Source organism: Scyliorhinus canicula, chromosome 23 (assembly GCF_902713615.1).
Source record: "Scyliorhinus canicula chromosome 23, sScyCan1.1, whole genome shotgun sequence".
NCBI lineage: Eukaryota > Metazoa > Chordata > Chondrichthyes > Carcharhiniformes > Scyliorhinidae > Scyliorhinus > Scyliorhinus canicula.
Genome location: NC_052168.1, coordinates 7,252,058 through 7,271,401, shown reverse-complemented (window position 1 = coordinate 7,271,401; position 19,344 = coordinate 7,252,058). Strand labels below are relative to the sequence as shown.

Genomic DNA, 19,344 nt, shown 5'->3' with positions numbered 1-19,344 from the left:
CCTATTGTTCCCTCTCCCCCCCCCCCCCCTCCCCGGCTTGGACACACATATGCAAATGAAAGCAATCCCAACCCAATTGCCCAAAAGAAACACAAAGAAAATCAAAAAGAAGATCCAACGTCTAAAATTCACACCTCCATCTCCCATCAGTGCAAATGCAAACTTTAACTCACAGCGCTCAGCCGCAGGCCTCAAATCTATACAGAGGGCATTACACGCAACGTCCAAAGACAAAACCTTTCCAACATGAACGCTGCAGCAAAGTTCAGTTCAAACACCTCAGTCCGCCACCAGCACTTTCCTTCCAGCTTCTATCGCTTCCTCGGGCGACTCGAAGTGGAAATGTTGCTCCTTATGAGCGACCCAAAGACGGACTGGAAACAGCAGCCCAAACTTGACCTTCCTTTTGGAAAGGGTTGACATTATTTGGTTGAACCCTGCTCTTCTCCTGGCCACGTCCGCGCTCAGATCCTGATATATACGCAGGATGCTGTTCTCCCACTTACAGCTCTGTGTCTGCCTGGCCCACCATAAGATACACGCCCTGTCCAGGTACCTGTGGAATCTCACCACCATTGCCCTCGGGGGCGCGTCCCCCACACGCGGCTTCCTCGCGAACGCTCTGTGCGCCCTGTCCACCTCCAAGGGTCGGGTGAATGTCCCCTCCCCCAGTAACTTCTCGAACATGCCCGCTATGTAAGCTCCTGCGTCCGTTCCATCGGATCCCTCCGGGAGACCCACGATTCTCCGGTTCTGCCGGCGGGACCTATTCTCTAGGTCCTCCACCTTCTCCTAGAGCCTTTTCTGTTGGTCTCTCAGCATCCCCACATCTAACTCCAGTACAGCTGGGTGTTCCTCCTGCTCAGCCAGCGCCTTCTCCCCTTTCTGGATCGCCCGATCTTGAGCATCCAGTCGCAATCGACTCCTTAATTGGGTCCAAGCAGTCCTGTTTCTGCTTGGCGAAGCCCTCCTGGATGAACTACATCAGCTGTTCATCGACCGCTGGGTCGTCGAGCCAGAACTCCGGACGTCCGCTATGCTTTCTCCCGCTGCAGCCTCAGCCCAAGCCTTCTCTTCGCCTATTCCTTCTTTTGCGAGCACTCCTGGTCCACCTCTCAATGCACTGAATTAGGATTCCTCTTCACAATTGCATCCACCATTAATTTTCCGAATCAGGTCCAACAAAGAATCGGGGGAAAGGGTCCAAATGTCCGACCCGAGCGGGAGCCACCAAATGTGCAACTTACTCCTTCATAGCCACCACCGGAAGCCCTTCCTTCCTTTCCTATTACTTCTTCCCACTCTGCCTCACAGCCCAGATCTCTCTCTTCTCCCTCCGTGTGTGCATCAAGCTTTCTTTTTAAGTATGTCAGTGCCGTCCCCTTTCAACCATTCCACAACTTCCAATCGCTCGGCGTGAAATAAGATTGACAGGCAAGGATACTGAGCTACCAGCGAGGCTAGAATCATAGAATCTCTACAGTGCAGATGGAGGCCATTCAGCCCATCGAAGGTTGTGCTAATGTCTCTGGGATAGCAAGTCAGTCGGGCCAAGATAATGGGCATGGGTTCAAATCACACCATGGTGGCTTTGCAGAATTTAAATCCAATTAAGTGAGTTAAACTCAATGGCTAGTCTCATGAAACTATTATTTTTTTTATCATAAAAACCCATCTGATTCACTAATGGCCCCTTTTAGGAAAGGAAATCTGCCGTCCTTACCGGGTCTGGCCTACATGTGACTCCAGACCCACAGCGATGTGGTCTGAACTGCCCCTCTAGGAGGTGTGCCAAAACTCGGTTCACGGGCGATTAGGGATGGGCAACAAATGTTGGCCTCGCCAGTGACTCCCATTGTGGACAGGGCCGGCCCAAGGTACCGGCAACTCGGGCAGTCGCCCGGGGCGCCATGTGCTAGGGGGCGCCAGAGACTCGGGTCCCGCGCATGCGCAGTTGGGCCGGTGCCAACCAGCGCATGCGCGGTGGCCGCCCTCCCCCAGGGCGGCCCCCTCCCGCCCCCCCCCCCCCCCTGGCCGCCCCCCCCCTCCATCCGCCCCCTCAGCCCCGCCCCCCCTCGGCCCCGCCCCCCCGCCTCGGCCCCCCCCGCCTCAGCCCCGCCCCCCCCCGCCTCCCCCCCGCCTCGGCCCCGCCCCCCCCCTCGGCCCCAACCCCCGCCTCGGCCCCGCCCCCCCCCTCGCCCCCCCCCCCCCCCAACCCCCCCCCAAGGGCGCTGAAGTTCAGCTTGCCCGGGGCGCCAGCAACCTTAGGGCCGGCGCTAATTGTGGAGACTGTGAAGCATGAGACTGGGCTACCAAAGAATGTCAGGGTTGTTGGGCCTGAAGGTCTGAGTATTTATTCCTTGAAGTAAAGCTCTTAATTCTCCCCTCTTTCTAACCCGCTAACGGGGGCAGCACGGTAGCATGGTGGTTAGCATAAATGCTTCACAGCTCCAGGGTCCCAGGTTCGATTCCCGGCTGGGTCACTGTCTGTGCGGAGTCTGCACGTCCTCCCCGTGTGTGCGTGGGTTTCCTCCGGGTGCTCCGGTTTCCTCCCACAGTCCAAAGATGTGCGGGTTAGGTGGATTGGCCATGATAAATTGCCCGTAGTGTCCTAAAAAGTAAGGTTAAGGGGGGGGTTGTTGGGTTACGGGTATAGGGTGGATACGTGGGTTTGAGTAGGGTGATCATGGCTCGGCACAACATCGAGGGCCGAAGGGCCTGTTCTGTGCTGTACTGTTCTATGTTCTATGTTCCCTTCCCCAATGCGACAGGCAGTCCTGAACCTTGCCCCCTGTTTGAGCTCTCTAGCCTACACCTCTGAAAGTGTTGGCGGCTCTGCTTCGCGGTGTCAGCAAAATGCGCAAGGGTAATCTGGCCAAATGAGAAAGATTAAATACAAATCTTAGGAGCAGTTGGGTCTCAAACCCCTTGGCTGAATAACTGAACGATTCTGACCTTTTCGTCATGATCCCATGCAAATGTTTCCTTCACTCTGGGATATTTCAGCCCAGAGTGAAGTTACAGCGGATTGCAAGAGATTAAGGTCTTCTGCAGTAACCTTGTGTCTGACCCTGAGCTAATGCTGCAGTGCAGGAATTAGCATGAGCAATAATCACTCCGGCGTCCCTCATTCTTCCCTGTGCATGATCCCTCTTTATCAATTGTCCTCGCTTTCTATAATACTTTCGTTTTTTTCCTTCATTATTGCTGTTTCATTTTCTCTGTTGATTCTCTTTCAAGCTCATCACTTTTCTTTGTCCTTTTCCCTTTCTAATTTTCTGCCTTCCCTTCTATCGGCAATTCATGTCTCCCTCTCTCTATCTCTATCTACTTTTGTCTCTCTCTATCTCCATCTCTTTTTGTCTCCCTCTCTCTATTTCCATCTCTTTTGTCTTCCTCTTTCTGTCTCCATCTCTTTTTGGCCCTCTCTCTATCTCCGTCTCTTTTTGTCTCACTTTCTCTATTTCCATCTCTTTTGTCTTCCTCTCTCAATCTCCATCTCTTTTTCTCTCACTTTCTCGATCTCCATCTCTTTTGTCTCCCTCTATCTCTTTTATTCTCCGTCTCTATCTCTATATCTTTGTCTCCCTCTATCTCTATCTCTTTCTTGTCTCCCTCCCTCTATCTCTATCTTTTGTTTTCTGCTTCTGTGTGTCCCCCCCCCTCTCGTTTTTCTGACACTTTTCTTTATCCCCCCCTCCTCGCTACTTTGTCTCTCTCGCTCAGTCACCATTCCCGTTTATCGCCAGCTCTCTCTTTCTGCCTTTTCTCTTCTTCTGCCTCGCTGATCTCTCACTCTGTCCATATTCCATCTATTTCCCCCTCTCCCTCGAAATGACTATTTCTCTATATTTTGTGTTTCAATCTTTGACAGTCTGTCCTCGCTTTCTCTCTCCCCCCCCCCCACCCTCCTCTCTCCCCCCCCCCCTCCCAACCTCCTCCCCCCCCCCCCCCCCCCACCTCCCCCCCCCCCCCCCCCCCCCCCCCCCCCCCCCCCAGTCCCTCCTGGTTTTCTAGCTCCCCCAGTTACAGGAAGGTGGCTGCAGAGCTGTGCTCGGAGGGCAGAAGCAGCCTGGCGTCGTCCTCCACTAATTAACGACTGGTATCTGACACTTACAAAGCCGGGGAACATCGCACAGCAGCTGAGGACTAGCACTCCAGCTGATGCCATACCCCTCGGGATCCAGTACCAGAGCTGTGTGTTTGCGAAGTAAAATCCTCCCCCGCCCCCCTTTCGCTGTGATTATGTGTGGGACTGTTGCATATGATTCAGATGCACAAAAGCATCAGCCTAGGCAGAGCCGTCTGTGGCCAAGGGTGTCAACAACAGTAGTGTCCGCAGCAAGAAGGCCCCAGGCCGGTCTTCCGTCCAAGTTCCTCTCCGGGACGCGCGAACGTGACAACGCGCCCTCTGCGAATCATCGTTCCCGTGAGATTTAGAAAGGGGGACAAAGCTCAAACAATACGAGCAGCGATTTGCTGGACGGCGCGACGAGGACGAAACGAAGCGGTGGAGCAGCAACAGCTGGTACAGGGAAGAGGCGTGGAGAGAGAGGGGTGGCGCAGTGGCACAGTGGCTAACGCTGATGCCTCACGGCGCCGGGGACCCAGGTTCGATTCCGGTCTCGGGCGACTCTCTGTGCGGAGTCCGCGCGTTTTCCCCGTGACTTGGTGGGTTTCCTCCGGGTGCTCCGGTTTCCTCCCACAGTCCAAAGATGCGCGGGTCGGGTGGATTGGCCCTCATCAACCGCCTCTGAGAGTCCGAAAGATGAGGTGGGATTACGGTGATAGGGTGTGGACGTGGGCCTAGGGTAAGGTGCTCTTTTGGAGGGTCGGCGTGGACCCGATGGGCTGAATGGCCTCTTTCTGCACTGCAGGGATTCTCTGCTGGTGATAGAACATAGAAAAATACAGCACAGACCGTGATGTTGCTGGATAAGCAGTCCAGAGGCTCAGGCGGACATGGGTTCAAATCCTGCCTTGGCAACGGGCGGAATTTAAACTCAATTAATAAATCTGGTATGTAAAGGTAGTCTCAGTAATGGTTCTATAGGGAGGGAAATCTGCCATCATTATCTGGTCCGGGGCCTGGCCTGCACTACGTGTGACTCCAGACCGACGGTAACAGGACATTGGGCTGGGGCAGTTTACTGAGGGACAGAGCGGGGGATTGACACCAGTAGAGTGAGTCAGTAATACATGGGCCCCTCGCTCGAGGGGAGGTTACCTAGTCTCTGCCAACAGGTGTCCTATCTTGTCACGCTACACAGGAGGTAATAAGAGCACGTTTGAACCATGCAGAACGGCATACCCTCGATTTAATCCCTCAGCCTGCACTGATCCTACGGGCGGCACAGTAGCACAGTGGCTAGCACTGTTGCTTCACAACGCCAGGGTCCCAGGTTCGATTCCCGGCTTGGGTCACTGTCTGCGCGGAGTCTGCGCGTTCTCCCCATGTCTGCGTGGGTTTCCTCCGGATGCTCCGGTTTCCTCCCACAAGTCCCGAAAGACGTGCTTGTTAGCTGAATCGGGCATTCTGAATTCTCTCTCTGTGTACCCGAACAGGCGCCAGAGTGTGGCGACTAGGGGCTTTTCGCGGGAACTTCATTGCAGTGTTAATGTAAGCCTACTTATGACAATAAAGATTATTATGATTATTATCCTGACCTGGGACCTATCGTTGGCTCCCTGAGATTTTGACGAGGTGCCTGCCAGGCTGGGGCACTCGATTCTGAGCAGGGTGCCAAGCAAAGGCAGGATAGGGGGGGGGGTGCCGCGATGGCGACCACAGTTGAACAGCCCATCCTGGCGGGCTCGCAGTGCAGAATGGCAGCATGGGCAAGGGGTGATAGGAGACGTCTGTGCCCATTGCACAGTGGCGGGCTGCGAGGAGAAGCAAAAGAAAGCAAGCGGGCGGAGACTGACAGCCCGTCTTTCAATTCACAGGATATTTAATTTATAACGGCACATATTTGAAAACCAAACAAGGTCAGAAAGCGTGCGACCGGAGCTCTGGGGAGAGTGGGGTGGGGGGGGGGTTTGAAGGAATCTGTTAAAAAACACAGGAGGGCAGCACGGTGGCGCAGTGGTTAGCATTGGGACTACGGTGCTGAAGACCCGGGTTCGAATCCCGGCTCTGGGTCACTGTCCGTGTGGAGTTTGCACATTCTCCCCGTGTCTGCGTGGGTTTCGCCCCCACAACCCAAAGATGTGCAGATTTGGTGGATTGGCCAAGCTAAATTGCCCCTTAATTGGATAAAAAATAATTGGGTACTCTAAATTAAAAAAAAAAAAATTTTTTTTAAATACAGGGGAGAAGAAAAAGGTGGAGGGGGCTGTTAAAGAGGGGGGGGGCAGGGCACAGTTAAGGAGGGGGCGCATTAAAATATTATTTTGAAAAACCAATGAACTATGCAGCGAGCAATGAATGGAGATTGATGTGGAACCTCCGCACTCGAATTGAGACGAGTCATGTTCGTTCGCCAACCCCACACCGGTTTGTTATTTTTATTGCTCACTTTGTGGGTCAGGTGCCGGAGATTTACGATGCCAGGCACGGCCAGCTGTTCGCCCTGAAAATTAAAATAAGCTTTGAGATTAGAATCTTAGAGCAACTCCTCGGGGAAGGGGGTCCCCCCCCCCCCCCCCCCCCGCCGCCCCCCCGCCCAAGTGTCTCGGGTCGCCTTGAGCAAGATGGGTGGGTGTTTTCCACCATCTTGTGTCGGCAATGAGTTACTGCAAGCCAGGAATCAACAATATGCATTCATGCCTTCTCGCTGGCTCAAGTTGTCCCAAAGTGATTCGCAGCCAACGAGGTGCTCTCGAAGTGTCGACCCCGTTGGCATGAGGGAAACGCGGCGGCCATTTTGCGCACAGCAAGCTCCCACGGACAGCAATGCGATTTCTTTTCGGGGATGTTGGTTGTGGGATGGGTCTTGTCCCGGGACACCGGGGAGAGAGAGACAGAGCACCCTCGGTTCTTCCCTGAAGCAGTGTCTCCCAATCATTAACTTCCAACTGAGGTGAGGGGGAGGAGGGGCGGGCCGGGGTGGAACCTCAGTTTAACACCTTGTCTGAAAGACGGCAGCTTGAATAGTGCAGCACTCCCCGGAGTGGCCCTGGAGTGGGGCACGAACTCTCGGCCTCCTGGCTCTTGAGGCACGGGCACCGAGTGCTGTAACGAAACTTGAAGAAAGCCGGTGGCGAGGCGCGCAGGCGAGGGACATCGAATTCGTGCCTCCGTTCTCACCAAAATATTGCACCAATGGAACTGTCTGCATAACATTTATTTGAATCATTGCTTCGGAGTGGGAAAAAAAAAATAAAACATAGTCTAGAGAAATATCTTCACCGAGCTCTCGGACATGGGTTTGAGCTGAATCTCGTCGCGGGTTTGCGGCGGAGAGTTCGGGCCCTTTGCCTCGCACGCTGACTGGTTGAGGGCACGCTGCGACGTCACATGGTCCCCCTGACCCTCTCGGCCAAGATCAGGGGTCAGGCTCCCGTAGAATCGATCCGCGGGTTCCACCGAAACGTCGAGGCTGAGAACTAGGAAGAGAAGGAGCAAGTGTTAGCGGCCAGCTCTCTCCGCGTCTGTAACCCTACCTCCCCGTGACCAGCCACTGGTCAGCTTCGCTGGTACCGGGTAAACGGCGCCCCGCGACCTCTGAACCCTGACCTACGCCCTCTGTCTGACACACGATCGCCTCAGGTAGGCGGTTGGGGGGGGGGGGGGTCTCACCTTACGACGTCTGGAAACCGGGTCCTCAGCGCCGCAGTCCCAGTGCTAGCCACTGCGCCACCATGCCGCCCTGGCGGGCAGAGTTTTAATCAGTGAGGGAATCAAGGGTTACGGGATAAGGTGGGAAAGTGGAGGTGAGGATTATCACAGCGGATCAGTCATGATCTCATTGAATGGCGGAGCAGACTCGATGGGCTGAATGGCCTACTTCTGCTTCTACGTCTGATGGTCTTATTGCAATAAAATGGCTGAACTCTCAGCTTACGTGCCTGTCCACAACTATCGGTCACATTCAGGTTCGGGGTTTGCTGATGCTCTGGGCTCCTGCAGCAGGACATTCCCAGACTTTCAATTAATGCCCCAGTGGCTGAGCTATCTCCTCGAATGTTCAGCTTTTTTCCCATTTTGGGCAACCGTCCAAAACGTTGGGTCGTATCCCGGATGGGGAGTCGTCACGGCCTCTTATCATCCAGGAGGTGGCTGATGGCGGAGGAGGTGGTGCACTCTGGGTAAAAGCTCTCAATGGGGGGGGGGATGCAGGGTGGGGGTGGGGGGGCCTGCGGATAAGCAGCTGAGTCCCACATTGGAAAGGGGTTACAACCGCACAGACTCTCATTTCAGCTTCATGTGTGACCCAATATTACTGGGAGATGGTCAACCTATTCCCACTTTTGACTTTCTGGTTGGCCTATAGCCTGTGCAAGCAGGGCCCAGGGAGAGCGGGGCTGAACACAGGCCTGAGGCCTTCAAATCACCCTGGCAACAAAATGGCCTCCACTATGCTGTGTTATGTACTCTGGGAAAACACGACCTGCAGCTCCCCGAGTCGCCACACTCCGGCGCCTGTTCGGGTACACAGAGGGAGAATTCAGAATGCCCGATTCACCTGACTGCACGTCTTTTGGGACTCGTGGGAGGAAACCGGAGCGCCCGGAAGAAACCCACGCAGACACGGGGAGAACGTGCAGACTCCGCACAGAGAGTGACCCAAGCGGGAATCAAAATTGGGACCCTGGCGCTGTGAAGCAAATGTGCTAACCACTGTGCTACCCTGCCGCCAGGTAGATACTGAGGGCAGGATTCTCTGAGCTCCGAGAATCACTGGGGGGGGGGGGGGGTCACGCGAATCCCACCAGGCCGCTACGCGCCAGGCCGCCAATTTTCCGGCGACCAGAGAATCATCGCCAGCCCCGGTGTCGAGTAACCGCCGCGTTCCGCTGGCGTTGTTCGCGTATAGGCCTACCCAGCAGGACCTCGGCATTCTGGCTGCAGGGGACCTCCTGGTGGGGGGGGGGGGGGGGGGGGGGGGGGGGAGCCGACTCAAGGGGGGGCCTCCACGGTGGCCAGGCCCGCAATCGGGGGCAACCGATCGGCGGGCGCGCTCATTCCGGGCGGCCCTATGTTCCTCCGCGCCGGGCCCCTGTAGAGCTCCGCCATGTTGCTCGGGGGGGGGGGGGGGGCGGCGCGGAGACAGCCGTGACGTGCATGCACAGACCCGTGCCGACCGTGTAGGGCCGGCTTTCGATGCCGGAGCAGCGCACAGCTCTCCAGCCCCCCGAGGAAGGGGAGAATGCCCGGGCCTGGAGGCCCGTTGATGCCAGCGTCACTCGCGCCGGTTTTGACTCCGGCGCCAACACCTAGCCAGGATTTCGGAGAATCCCGGCCTGTGAGTAAATTCTCCGTTTTATCCCATATCCAAACTGATCGAAGAAATTACATTCACATCTTTTTTGTCCCTGTGATTTTTCTTTTCTGCCGAGTGTTACTCAAACCGCAGTGTGCTAAAGATTAATCTTTAATGCCTCGAAGCTCCAGGTCAAACCTTTGAGGGTGTTGGCAACCCGAGCGGGAAAAGCCTGAACGAGCAGGCCCGACTTTTTTGCCGGATCGCCTCTGGTACCTGGGTCACTGTTGTAGAGCCTTTGATGTGAGAAGGGATCATCCTTTTGCGTCCTGTTGTAGATCAGGTAGACCAACCCAAACACCAGCAGCAGGACAACTGCTAAGCCAACGAAGACCCCCAGTGTTTTCGTGTACTGGCTCTTCTCTGTCTTGGGGTCTTTCTCACCTGAAATCAGAGGTAGAATGTCAGTCAGCGCCCCTGAGCTGTATCCCACCGTTCATCCGCCACAACCCATCTGCTTGGTTGGCTCATGTCCTTCACGGAAAGATATCTGCCATCCTTACCCGGTCTGGTGTACACGTGATTCCCGACCCACGGCAATGTGGTTGACTTTAAATTGCCCTCTGAAAATGGCCCAGCAAGTCACTTAGTTCTTTTTTTATATACATTTAAGGTACCCAATTATTTCTTTCCAATTAAGGGACAATTTAACCTGGCCAATCCACCTATCCTGCACATCTTTGGGTTGTGGGGGTGAAACGCACGCAGACACGGGGAGAATGTGCAAACTCCACACGGACAGTGACCCAGAGCCGGGTCCGACCCCAGGTCCTCGGCACCGCGAGGCAGCAGTGCTAACCACTGCACCGCCGTGCCGCCCGAAGTCACTCAGTTCAAGGGTAATTTGAACTAGGCAATAAATGCTGACCCAGCCAACGGAGTCCGTGTCCTGTGGGTGAATATTGTAAAAAGCTTACGTACGCAAAGTTGTACAGTCACTGAGGCACAGAAGGAGGCCATTTAGCCCATCGAGTCCATGCTGCCCCCCTTCCCCCACGGAGCTTTCAACTTTTAAAATCAATCATTGTCATCCGCTTACAGTATCCTTGTGGGCAATGAGTTCCAGTTCATCACCACTCACTACGTAAAAAACTGTTTTCTCTTACACTTGTCCAAAAACCTTAAATCTGGGCCTTCCAGTCCTGGTTCTGTCAAATATCTGTGTCCCAAATCGCACCAAAGTCCCGTTCACCCATCACCCCCTCCTCGGTGAATGTGGCTTCCATTGGTTCCCAGTCCAGCATCGCTTCAATTTTAAAACACTCACCCTTGTTTTCAAATCTTTCCATAGAGTCCTAGATGTTTACAGCATGGAAACAGGCCCTTCGGCCCAGCTGGTCCATGCCGCCCAGTTTCTATCACTAAGCTAGTCCCACTTGCCTGCATTTGGCCCATATCCCTCTATACCCACCCTGCCCATGGAACTGTCCTTTAAAGGACAAAATCGTACCCGCCTCTACCACTGCCTCTGGCAGCCCGTTCCAGATGCTCACCACCCTCTGTGTGAAGAAATTTCCCCTCTGGTCTCTTTTGTATCTCTCCCCTCTCACCTTAAGCCCTCTAGTTCTAGACTCCTCTACCTTTGGGAAAAGATGTTGACTATCTACCTTATCGATGCCCCTCATTATTTTATAGACCTCTATGAGATCACCCCTAGGCTTCCTACGCTCCAGGGAAAAAAGTCCCAGCCTGTCCAGCCTCTCCTTATAACTCAGACCATCAAGTCCTGGTAGCATCCTCGTAAATCTCTTCTGCACTCTTTCTAGTTTAACAATATCCTTCCTATAATAGGGTGCCCAGAACTGAACACAGTATTCCATGGCCTCACCCCCTAAACCCCTCATCCCGTTATCTCTGGGTGCAGAAATCAGCCACGGTCTCTATGCTCCTCCTCTGTGCAGTACGTTGAGCATCTCTAGTTTTAATCACTCCCCCAATAATGACAGCCGAGGCCCTCAGCCCTTGAATTCCCTCACTAAACCTCTCAGCCCCTCTCTCTCTCTCTCTGCTTCCAAACCCTCCTTAAATCCCACCGCTTGGACCCAGCTTTTGGTCAAACTCTACCTTTCTGTGGCTCAGAGTTGAATTCGATTTTGGTAATGATGCCTTCCTGCATTCTGTGCATGCAGGTTGTTGTACTTCCTGTCTTCAGGCCACCCCATTGGGCAGCATGTTCGTCCGGTAAGGGTTAGTAAGGTGCCAGATCCACTTTCGTCCCACCCTTACCTCCCTCCTACATCTTGAGTTCCTGCCCTACGGATCTCTGTTTCCTTCCTCTTTTACCTTCTACACCCCCCCCCCCAACTTATTTTCACTTTGCTTATTCTGATGGGGCACATGTCCATATGAATGATCCCCATCCCAACTCCCTTCAAAGTGGCACCTTGTATTCCTACTGCCTCCCCCTGTGGCAGAGACTGGGGTATGACGTTAGCACCTTATTCAACCAGAGAGACATAGCTGAACCCAAATCTCCACTTGCCTGACATTGATACAGAGTAGAAACAAGGATTGTTCACGAACCGCAATTTGCATAAGAGTTCAGTGTCACGGAAAACGCTAATATATAATTGTGCGAGTGGATTCATATTAAAAAGGGTAAGGGGTATGTCAGGGTCCTGCCTGGTTTATTTCCCCCGTCTTTATTTTTGATCCATGGATGTTTAATTGACATGTGTCTTTAAGTCAAGCAGCAGAGAGAACGGGCAACTCAAAAGTTGCAAAAGATACCATTCTGCTGGCTTTGGATAGAAAAACTCAGACCTTTCGGCACCCGAGAGATGGGGTGGCTGGTTTGGTTGGTTGGCTGGTGGCCGGTGAATTGGCCAATAGGTGGTATGCTGCCCAGTAACAGGTGGTTATTGGGTCCTACTCGAGTGGAATGATTTCCAGGTTTTGACTTCTGGAAGTACAGAAACAAGAACCTCCTGTCCTCTCTCTCTCTCTCTCTCTCTCCAGAAAGGCTGTTAGTTGATATATTTCTGAAAATGCAGAGAACCCAAATGAATCGACAGTGAAAACCTCGAACTGAAAGCCTGGATTGAAGCAAAGGTGGTAGAAACAGCCAATTGGACCAAATCCTCTTATCTTTTGACTTCATATTTATTATTTTCACCCCTCCCTCCTCCTCAGTGTTTGCCTGTCTTGTATGTGTGTGTGAGTGTGTGTGTAGAGAGAGTGAAGGCAAGTTAAAGTGGGGGATTCAGAATTAGATCATCATTAATCAGTTGTATTTGCTGCATATTTCATTATAGTTCTCCTTATAAATAAAAAGTGATTGTGTTTAAATTTACAAAGCTGCTGAGTGTAATTATTGGGCAGCCAGGGATCAAAGACTTCAGGTATTTTACTAAGAATTACTGGTTAAATGAATGTTGTTGCGACTCTGGGTCAAGTGGGGTTGTAATTGACCACACCCTAGCCCAGGGCGTTGTAACAGGTAAGGTGCAGAGAAACGGGATTAGATTTTTAAAATGCATTTCACTCGACCTTATTGAGCCTCCTCTTCACTGTGACTCTGCTGTTCCCCATAACCACTCCCTGTGGGAGCTGGTTCCCCCTTCCCAGCGCTCTCTGGCTAACAGAGAGTCTCCTAAATTCCGCAGGAACATGTGGACTTGGAAGCGGGAATGGACCCCACAGCCCTACGAGCCTGCCGTGCCATTCAACAGAACCATGGCCAATCTAGTTGTGGTCTCAACCCCCATTTTGTGGTCTGCGACCCCCCCCCCCCCCCAACCCTTGACTCCGTTGTCTGTCCACAATCTGTCTAACTCAGCCCAGCCTCCACTGCTCTCTGGGGGAAACCCTTGGAGAGGAAATAGTTCTCCTCATCTCCATCTTAATGGGCGATTTAATTCAATCCCTTCTTGGATTTACCAGTGACTATCTCATATCGCTGTCTCACGAATGGTCGATAAATGCCGGGAGTCCCCGCTCCCGTGATCTACCCGGCTTGCAAGGCCGCGTGACGTCAAACGCGACCTCGCGAGATGTGAATTCCGCCCATTGTGGACGGGATCAATTTTAGGCAGATCTGCATATTAGAGTGAGACAGCTAGTCTCGCCTTAATCTGCAGATTCCCGAGGTACAGAGGTGTGGGATTTATCCCCTTTTCCCTGGAGACCTCGAGTGAGTGCCGTTCAGCACTGGTCTCCACAGACAGGGACCAGGCGGAATGGCACTCGTGGGGGGGGTCTGCCAGGGGGATCGGAGGTCCCCAGGTGCATGCCCTCTGGGCAGGCTGGTACCCCTGGCTGGCACTCTGGCAGTACCACCTGTGTGCCAAGCTGGCAAGGTGCCAAGCTGGCATTCTTTCTGTGCTGGCGATAGGGCCAGGGATGTCCTGTGTGGGTGTTGGGGGGGGGGGGGGCTTGGAAATTGGAATGTTGCCCCGATCTCTCGTGGAGCTCCTCAGTGTACCAAATGGGGCTAAGTGCAGCCTCTGCCGCCCGTTCCCCGCAGAGGCCCCTTATTTAACGCGAGTGGCGTTTCATAGCCATGTGTTGCTCAGCACTGCAGAACACGCTTGCTTTGGGACTTTGTTCCTATTTAGTTAAATCGCGCTCCAAATATTACCTAAACCCCAATTCTGTGCATTCGCCCGATTTACCTCTATCTCATTAGATCCTGCGGCCTTTAGCCTTGTCCCTTCACAGGCTGTGCGAACATTACCCCTCGCGATACACCCGATTGACTTTCACACCTGTCCCTCGCTCATTATGACCTGACAATGCTCCCCCGCCCCATCACAGGGGTGTCTCTGTGACATAACAGGGACAACCGAAAAGGGCCACTTCCTCTGTTTCAATATCAAATCAAAGTCCATGTCCTTTCCCAGGGTTAACTGTAAGGATTTGGTGGTGGGAGGGGGAGAGACTATGGGGAGGAGAGGGAGGCTGGAGGTATAGGGGTGGATTGGATTTAGAATCAACCAAAACTTATCTTCTTGAGTCGATACGTTATTATCCCTCTGGTGGCTGACTGGCTCACTTGCAGTCCCCCTCAGGTCACTCAAACTCACCCTAGGGGCCTGGAGAGTGCCAGCTTGATTCGCTGCTACAGCGCCTTAGGATGTCCTGCGACTTCTTTTGTTTCCGATTTAACTTAAAACAATAGCAGCCAAACTAAAATGGCTTCATTTACCTGGAAGGGTGGGGACTTCACAAGAAGCCCGGGTGGTACTTGCCGGCGTTTCTGTCAGCGTAGGTGAGGGGACCCCAGGTCTCCTCGACGGGGAAGGGGACGATTGAGTCTCCTCGGGTCCCTGAGGCGACGCAGTCGGCCGTTGCTCGGCAGTCGGGCTGAGGGGACCCGCGGTGTTCTCCGTCCCGTTCTCAGAAGCTCCGGCTGGTCCCACGGAGGGAGTGCCGTAGCCCCCGCCTTCGGGCGACGTCTCACTTTGAGCGGTGGAGGAGCCATTGAGAGGCACGGTAGCGTTGGTTGGGTCGGTCTCAGCTGGGTCCGGCGCCGTGCTTTCGTTGTCCGAGGATTCGGTGGATGCCCTTAAAGTGGAGCGGACGGTGGAGTTGATGGCGAAGAACATTGTCAGGGTGGAGTAATCAGTTGACTGGGCCACGGATGCAGAGTGAAAGCTCCACAGGAAAGTAACGGTGAGCAAATGCACAAAAGGGCTCATTGTGCCGTTGCTATACCTCAGTCCCAATCCTCTGGTTCCTTCCCTTGAGAGACTAATATGGGGAAAGACAAGACAGAATAATAGTCTGAATTATTCTCTTGGCAGAAAACTCCATATCGCAAATGTTACCTCAGATCTGAGCAACTATTGAATCCCATTACTAATGACTAAACCGGCATTTCTATCGTGTTACGATACATCGGAACTTAGGAATTAAGAGCAGAAGTGGGCCACTCAGCCCTTCTAGCCTGCTCCACCATTCAATCAGATCAAGGCTGATCTCTTTCTGGTTTATAATCCACCTCCCCATATCCCTTTAACCCATGTTTTAAAATCAGAAATATATCTATCTCCTTCTCAAGAACCATTTAATGATTCAGACTCCACCACACCATGGGGCGGCGAGATCCAGAGATTCGCCCCCTCTCTGCGCAAAGTAGTTCCTCCTCATCTCAGTTTTAAATCTACCGTCTCTCAACCTATATCTGTGGCCTCTCGATTGACCCATAAGGGGGAACATTTGGTCTACGTTTATTTTATCAATCCCTCTTAGTATTTTCTACACCCCGATCCGATCCCCTCTTATTCTTCTAAACTCCAGCGAGTTTAAGCCTAAATTGTTCAATCTTTCCTCACACATCAAACCTGTCATCAACGGAATCAATCTGGTGAACCTCCTCTGAACTCCCTCCAATGCCACCACATCCTTCCTCAAATAAGGAGACCAAACCTGGATACAATACTCCAAATGTGGCCTCACCAACACCCAGACCAGACCCCAATTTATATTAGGAAACCGGACAAGACCCCAATAATTATTTGTGTTGTAAATTGTGCAAAAAGGATACTTCACTCCAGGAGTGATTGCACGACATCTGGGGATCTTTTATATTCGAATAAACTTCATTCTTAACACAGGATTAACCCCACTAACACCCAAGAAAAAGACAGGTTTTCAATTAATAGTTAAGCAGTTCTTTAAAATACTGAATAAAGGTCTTTGTGGTTAATTTCCCATCTACTTCTAAAATTTCAATTAAGAGGGGCAGCACGGTGGCGCAGTGGTTAGCATTGCTGCCTATGGCGCTGAGGACCTGGGTTCGAATCCCGGCTCTGGGTCACTGTCCGTGAGGAGTTTGCACATTCTCCCCGTGTCTGCGTGGGTTTCACCCCCACAACCCAAAGATGTGCAGGATAGGTGGATTGGCCATGCTAAATTGCCCCTTAATTGGAAAAAATAATTGGGTACTCTAAATTTATAAAAAAAAAAAAAAAATTTCAATTAAGCAAAATCCTTGCACACTGGTCAAATGTCACTTACTAATAAAGTTAACACTCAGTGGCTTACATATTTATTGACAAAATCCTTGGGCGGGATTCTGTGATCCTGAGGCTAAGTGTTAAACGGTCCTGGTACCCGGGTCACGGCCGTCTCTAAGTGCAGCAACACCAGAAGCAAGTACAAGTTCACTGCTCGCTACAAAACGGATGAGCCCAGCTGAGCAGCAGTTACTCCTTCGAACCCGATGGATCCAGAATCGAACAGCGGCCACTGTTCCTCTGACCTAAGCCAGGTGCCCGAAGTTAAGTACAGGTTGTCTTAGTCAATAGGTGTAGTTAACTAGTAGTGTTTATGTTGCATGACTAATTGTGTGTAATTAAAGTACCTTTGACCTTGAACTAACTAACTGGTGTTTGGCTCTTTGATCGATAGCCGGTTGAAACTTGTGGTGGTGTCAATTGATACCTGGCGACTCTAAGCATTCGGACATAGATAACATAGAAAGAAGGGCAAATTCGCTGATTGCCATAATTGGAACAGAGCCACAAAAAGGACAGAGAAAAGAGTATAGGAAAGAAAGCACAACAATGCTGGCCCCAGGGCTCTGGTGAGATTCGCGCCCCCCCCCCCCCCCCTCCCCCCCACCCTCCTCCCAGTTATCTTGATCCGAATTATAAAGGTTGGATCTTTTGTGTCGACCTGTCTGAGCCGACAGATTAACAGTTTAAAATAACGGTGGGGGTGACCCGCGGGCCCGGGAACCACATGCGGCCCATCAGGGTTCTGAGTGCGGCTCCTTTTGTTGACCGTTGCCCACCCACGCCGTTGCCACATTCCACCGGTTTCCATTGTGTCATTTTCCTTCCGACCGACGAATAAATTGAGGGTGAGTGAGGTGAGGCGTGTGCCGATGACACACGATGGCCAGAGCCTTCCGTCCTCGTTCACGGCTGGGATTTTCCTGTGCCGCTGAAAGGGAATGGAGTTTTGGCTGGAGCGCCAAACGTTCCGTTCTCACCCACAAAGGGCCCCGCCACGGACAAGACCGGAGAATCCCGCCCCAATGACTGTGAGAGCCTTGCACTTCCTCTGTGTCCGATCGAAACATAAATATTAGTAAACGGGACCTCCTCATGAGCAAGGATGTGCCTGATACAGTTTAAGGTGGTGCACAGGGTGTGTATGACTCGGGCGAGAATGAGTGGGTTATTTCAGGGGGTAGCAGATGAGAGTGAGAGGGGTGGGCGGGGAGCCAGCGAGTCATGCGCACATGTTTTGGGGTTGTGAAAAATTGGGATGATTCTGGGCGGGAGTGTTCGCAGGTCTGAGCCAGGATAGTGGAGGAGGAGGTGGACGATATTTAGGGTTTCAGAAAAGCCGGGGCTCATGGAGAGGAGGGACGCCGATGCCATTTTGAAATCACTGACCATCTGCGCTTCCACCAGCCTCGTGGGCAGTGAGGTTCAGGCCATTACCACTCACTGAGTAAACAAATGTTCTTCCTCACATTTCCCCCCATTTCCAACTACCTCACTTGCTCCAAACCTTAAATCTGCATTCCCCAGTCCTTGCAGTGGATGGGACCAACTTCTTTTTTGTGTGTACCTGATCTAAAGCTGGCACAGGTTTATCAAACCTGCAGGGTTATCAAAATTCCTCTCGACCTCCTTTGCTCCATGGGGAATAAACCCAGCCTCTCCAACCGGACCCGGGTACCTGTTTCGATCTGAAAATACGCTTTACTTACCCCCAGGGGCTCTGGAAACCCAGGAGTCGCCGGGTGGTGATTTACACTCAAACAAAGGATATTTTCCGCTTTTACAGGTGTCTCAGGCCCCTCCCTGATATTCTGAGCAAGCATGACATCATCCAGAAGCTGACATCTCCCCTGCTGACTGATAATGAGGTGGGGGAGGGAATGAAGGAGGGAGCCAAGAACGGAGGCACGCAAAACATGAAAATAGATCAGAGCCGGCGAATCGAGCATTGGGAGGGGGGGGGGGGGGCGCTCAGAGGGATTGCCCACTCCTTAACCTACTGCATGTTTCAAAGACTTCAGTTCGATTCTCAGTTCTCCTGACCAGCTCATTAAACGGAAACCGGGAAGGCGGCAGAAGATGAGGCAGGTTCAACGGGAGACTTCCTACTGAAGTTGTTGACATCGTACAAGCACATTTCCCGTTGAATCCCTTTGGACTAAAGCAATTTTCACTCCATTAATCCACGGTACAATTCGATCGAAGTCTCAGAGGTCCGAAGCATCGGCGGCGTTGGATAACCCCCTGCTTTTGAGCCCATTCTACCTGCCAAACCTAGAAGATCTTCTATTAGTGTCAACTTTCATTAAAATTTTATTTATATTGTATATCGCCGTTGGAACATAATAAAAAGGAGGAAAGGGAGACTCATCTTCCATCAGTGTCTTTCCCAACTATGGGATGGCCCAAAGAAGCACTTTACACCCAATGAAGTATTTTTGAAGTGCAGTCACTTTTGCAATGTGGCAGATCTGTGCATAGAAGGATTCCACAAATGTTGCGATGTCTGTTTTGGTCATGTTTAGCAGAGGAATAAATAAAGGATAGGGCCAGCGTGGCGAGCTTCCCCGCTCTTCTTCCGAATTAGATCTTGGCTGGACACCTGAGAGGGCAGGCAAGGTGGCCCTGGTTTAGTGTCTCCATCCCAAAAGATGGCATCTCCGACCACGGCGCTGGCATCTGGACTTTTGTTCAGGTCTCCGGAGTCGGGACTTGACACGGAGACAAGAGTGAGACTCAGGCCCGGCTGGCACCCATATGACTTAGATCTCACTGCAGGAAACATTGGGGAGACAAACCCATTTTAACCCCCATCCTATTGTCCTGTCCTGGTGCCTGTAGCTGAAAAGGCCGTACCCAGCCACTAGGAGGCACCAGTTTCTGCCCCGACCTGACCCGTCCTCGATCAGAAGCGAGTTTCCATTCTGTGCCCACCAGCAATCTCTCCCCCCCCCCCCCCC

General features: G+C 52.5%; 2 protein-coding genes across 5 annotated transcripts in view; one reads left to right on the top strand and one right to left on the bottom strand.

The window, feature by feature from the left end:
- Positions 1-7,270: 7,270 nt before the first annotated feature.
- LOC119956442 (proline-rich receptor-like protein kinase PERK1) lies at positions 7,271-18,274 on the bottom strand. Of its 4 annotated transcripts, XM_038783677.1 has the most exons (4): positions 18,094-18,274; positions 14,572-15,116; positions 9,642-9,809; positions 7,271-7,548 (listed from the first exon to the last, which is right to left on the bottom strand). In XM_038783677.1, exons 2-4 carry the CDS (start codon positions 15,062-15,064, stop codon positions 7,334-7,336), a joined length of 876 nt encoding a protein of 291 aa, XP_038639605.1. In that variant the 5' UTR covers positions 15,065-15,116; positions 18,094-18,274; the 3' UTR covers positions 7,271-7,333. The 4 variants fall into 4 exon arrangements, 2 of the variants coding, with proteins under 2 accessions (XP_038639605.1, XP_038639606.1); XR_005458639.1 differs by lacking the exons at positions 14,572-15,116; positions 18,094-18,274 and adding an exon at positions 14,039-14,138; XR_005458640.1 differs by lacking the exons at positions 14,572-15,116; positions 18,094-18,274 and adding an exon at positions 12,189-12,271.
- A 761-nt stretch (positions 18,275-19,035) lies between these two features.
- ruvbl2 (RuvB-like AAA ATPase 2) overlaps positions 19,036-19,344 on the top strand; it is an 18,356-nt gene continuing 18,047 nt past the window's right edge. The window contains exon 1 of the mRNA XM_038783963.1: positions 19,036-19,113. Within this exon, the coding sequence (XP_038639891.1) occupies positions 19,036-19,113 (78 nt within the window). The remainder of the gene's footprint in view (positions 19,114-19,344) is intronic.

Coding starts and splice junctions, on each gene's coding strand:
- LOC119956442 (XM_038783677.1), bottom strand. CDS start 15,064: ATGAGCCCTTTTGTGCATTTGCTCACCGTTACTTTCCTGTGGAGCTTT. Junction 9,810..14,571: donor TGAAGTCCCCACCCTTCCAG/GTAAATGAAGCC, acceptor CTCTGATTTCAG/GTGAGAAAGACCCCAAGACA. Junction 7,549..9,641: donor GCTCTACAACAGTGACCCAG/GTACCAGAGGCG, acceptor TTCTCTTCCTAG/TTCTCAGCCTCGACGTTTCG.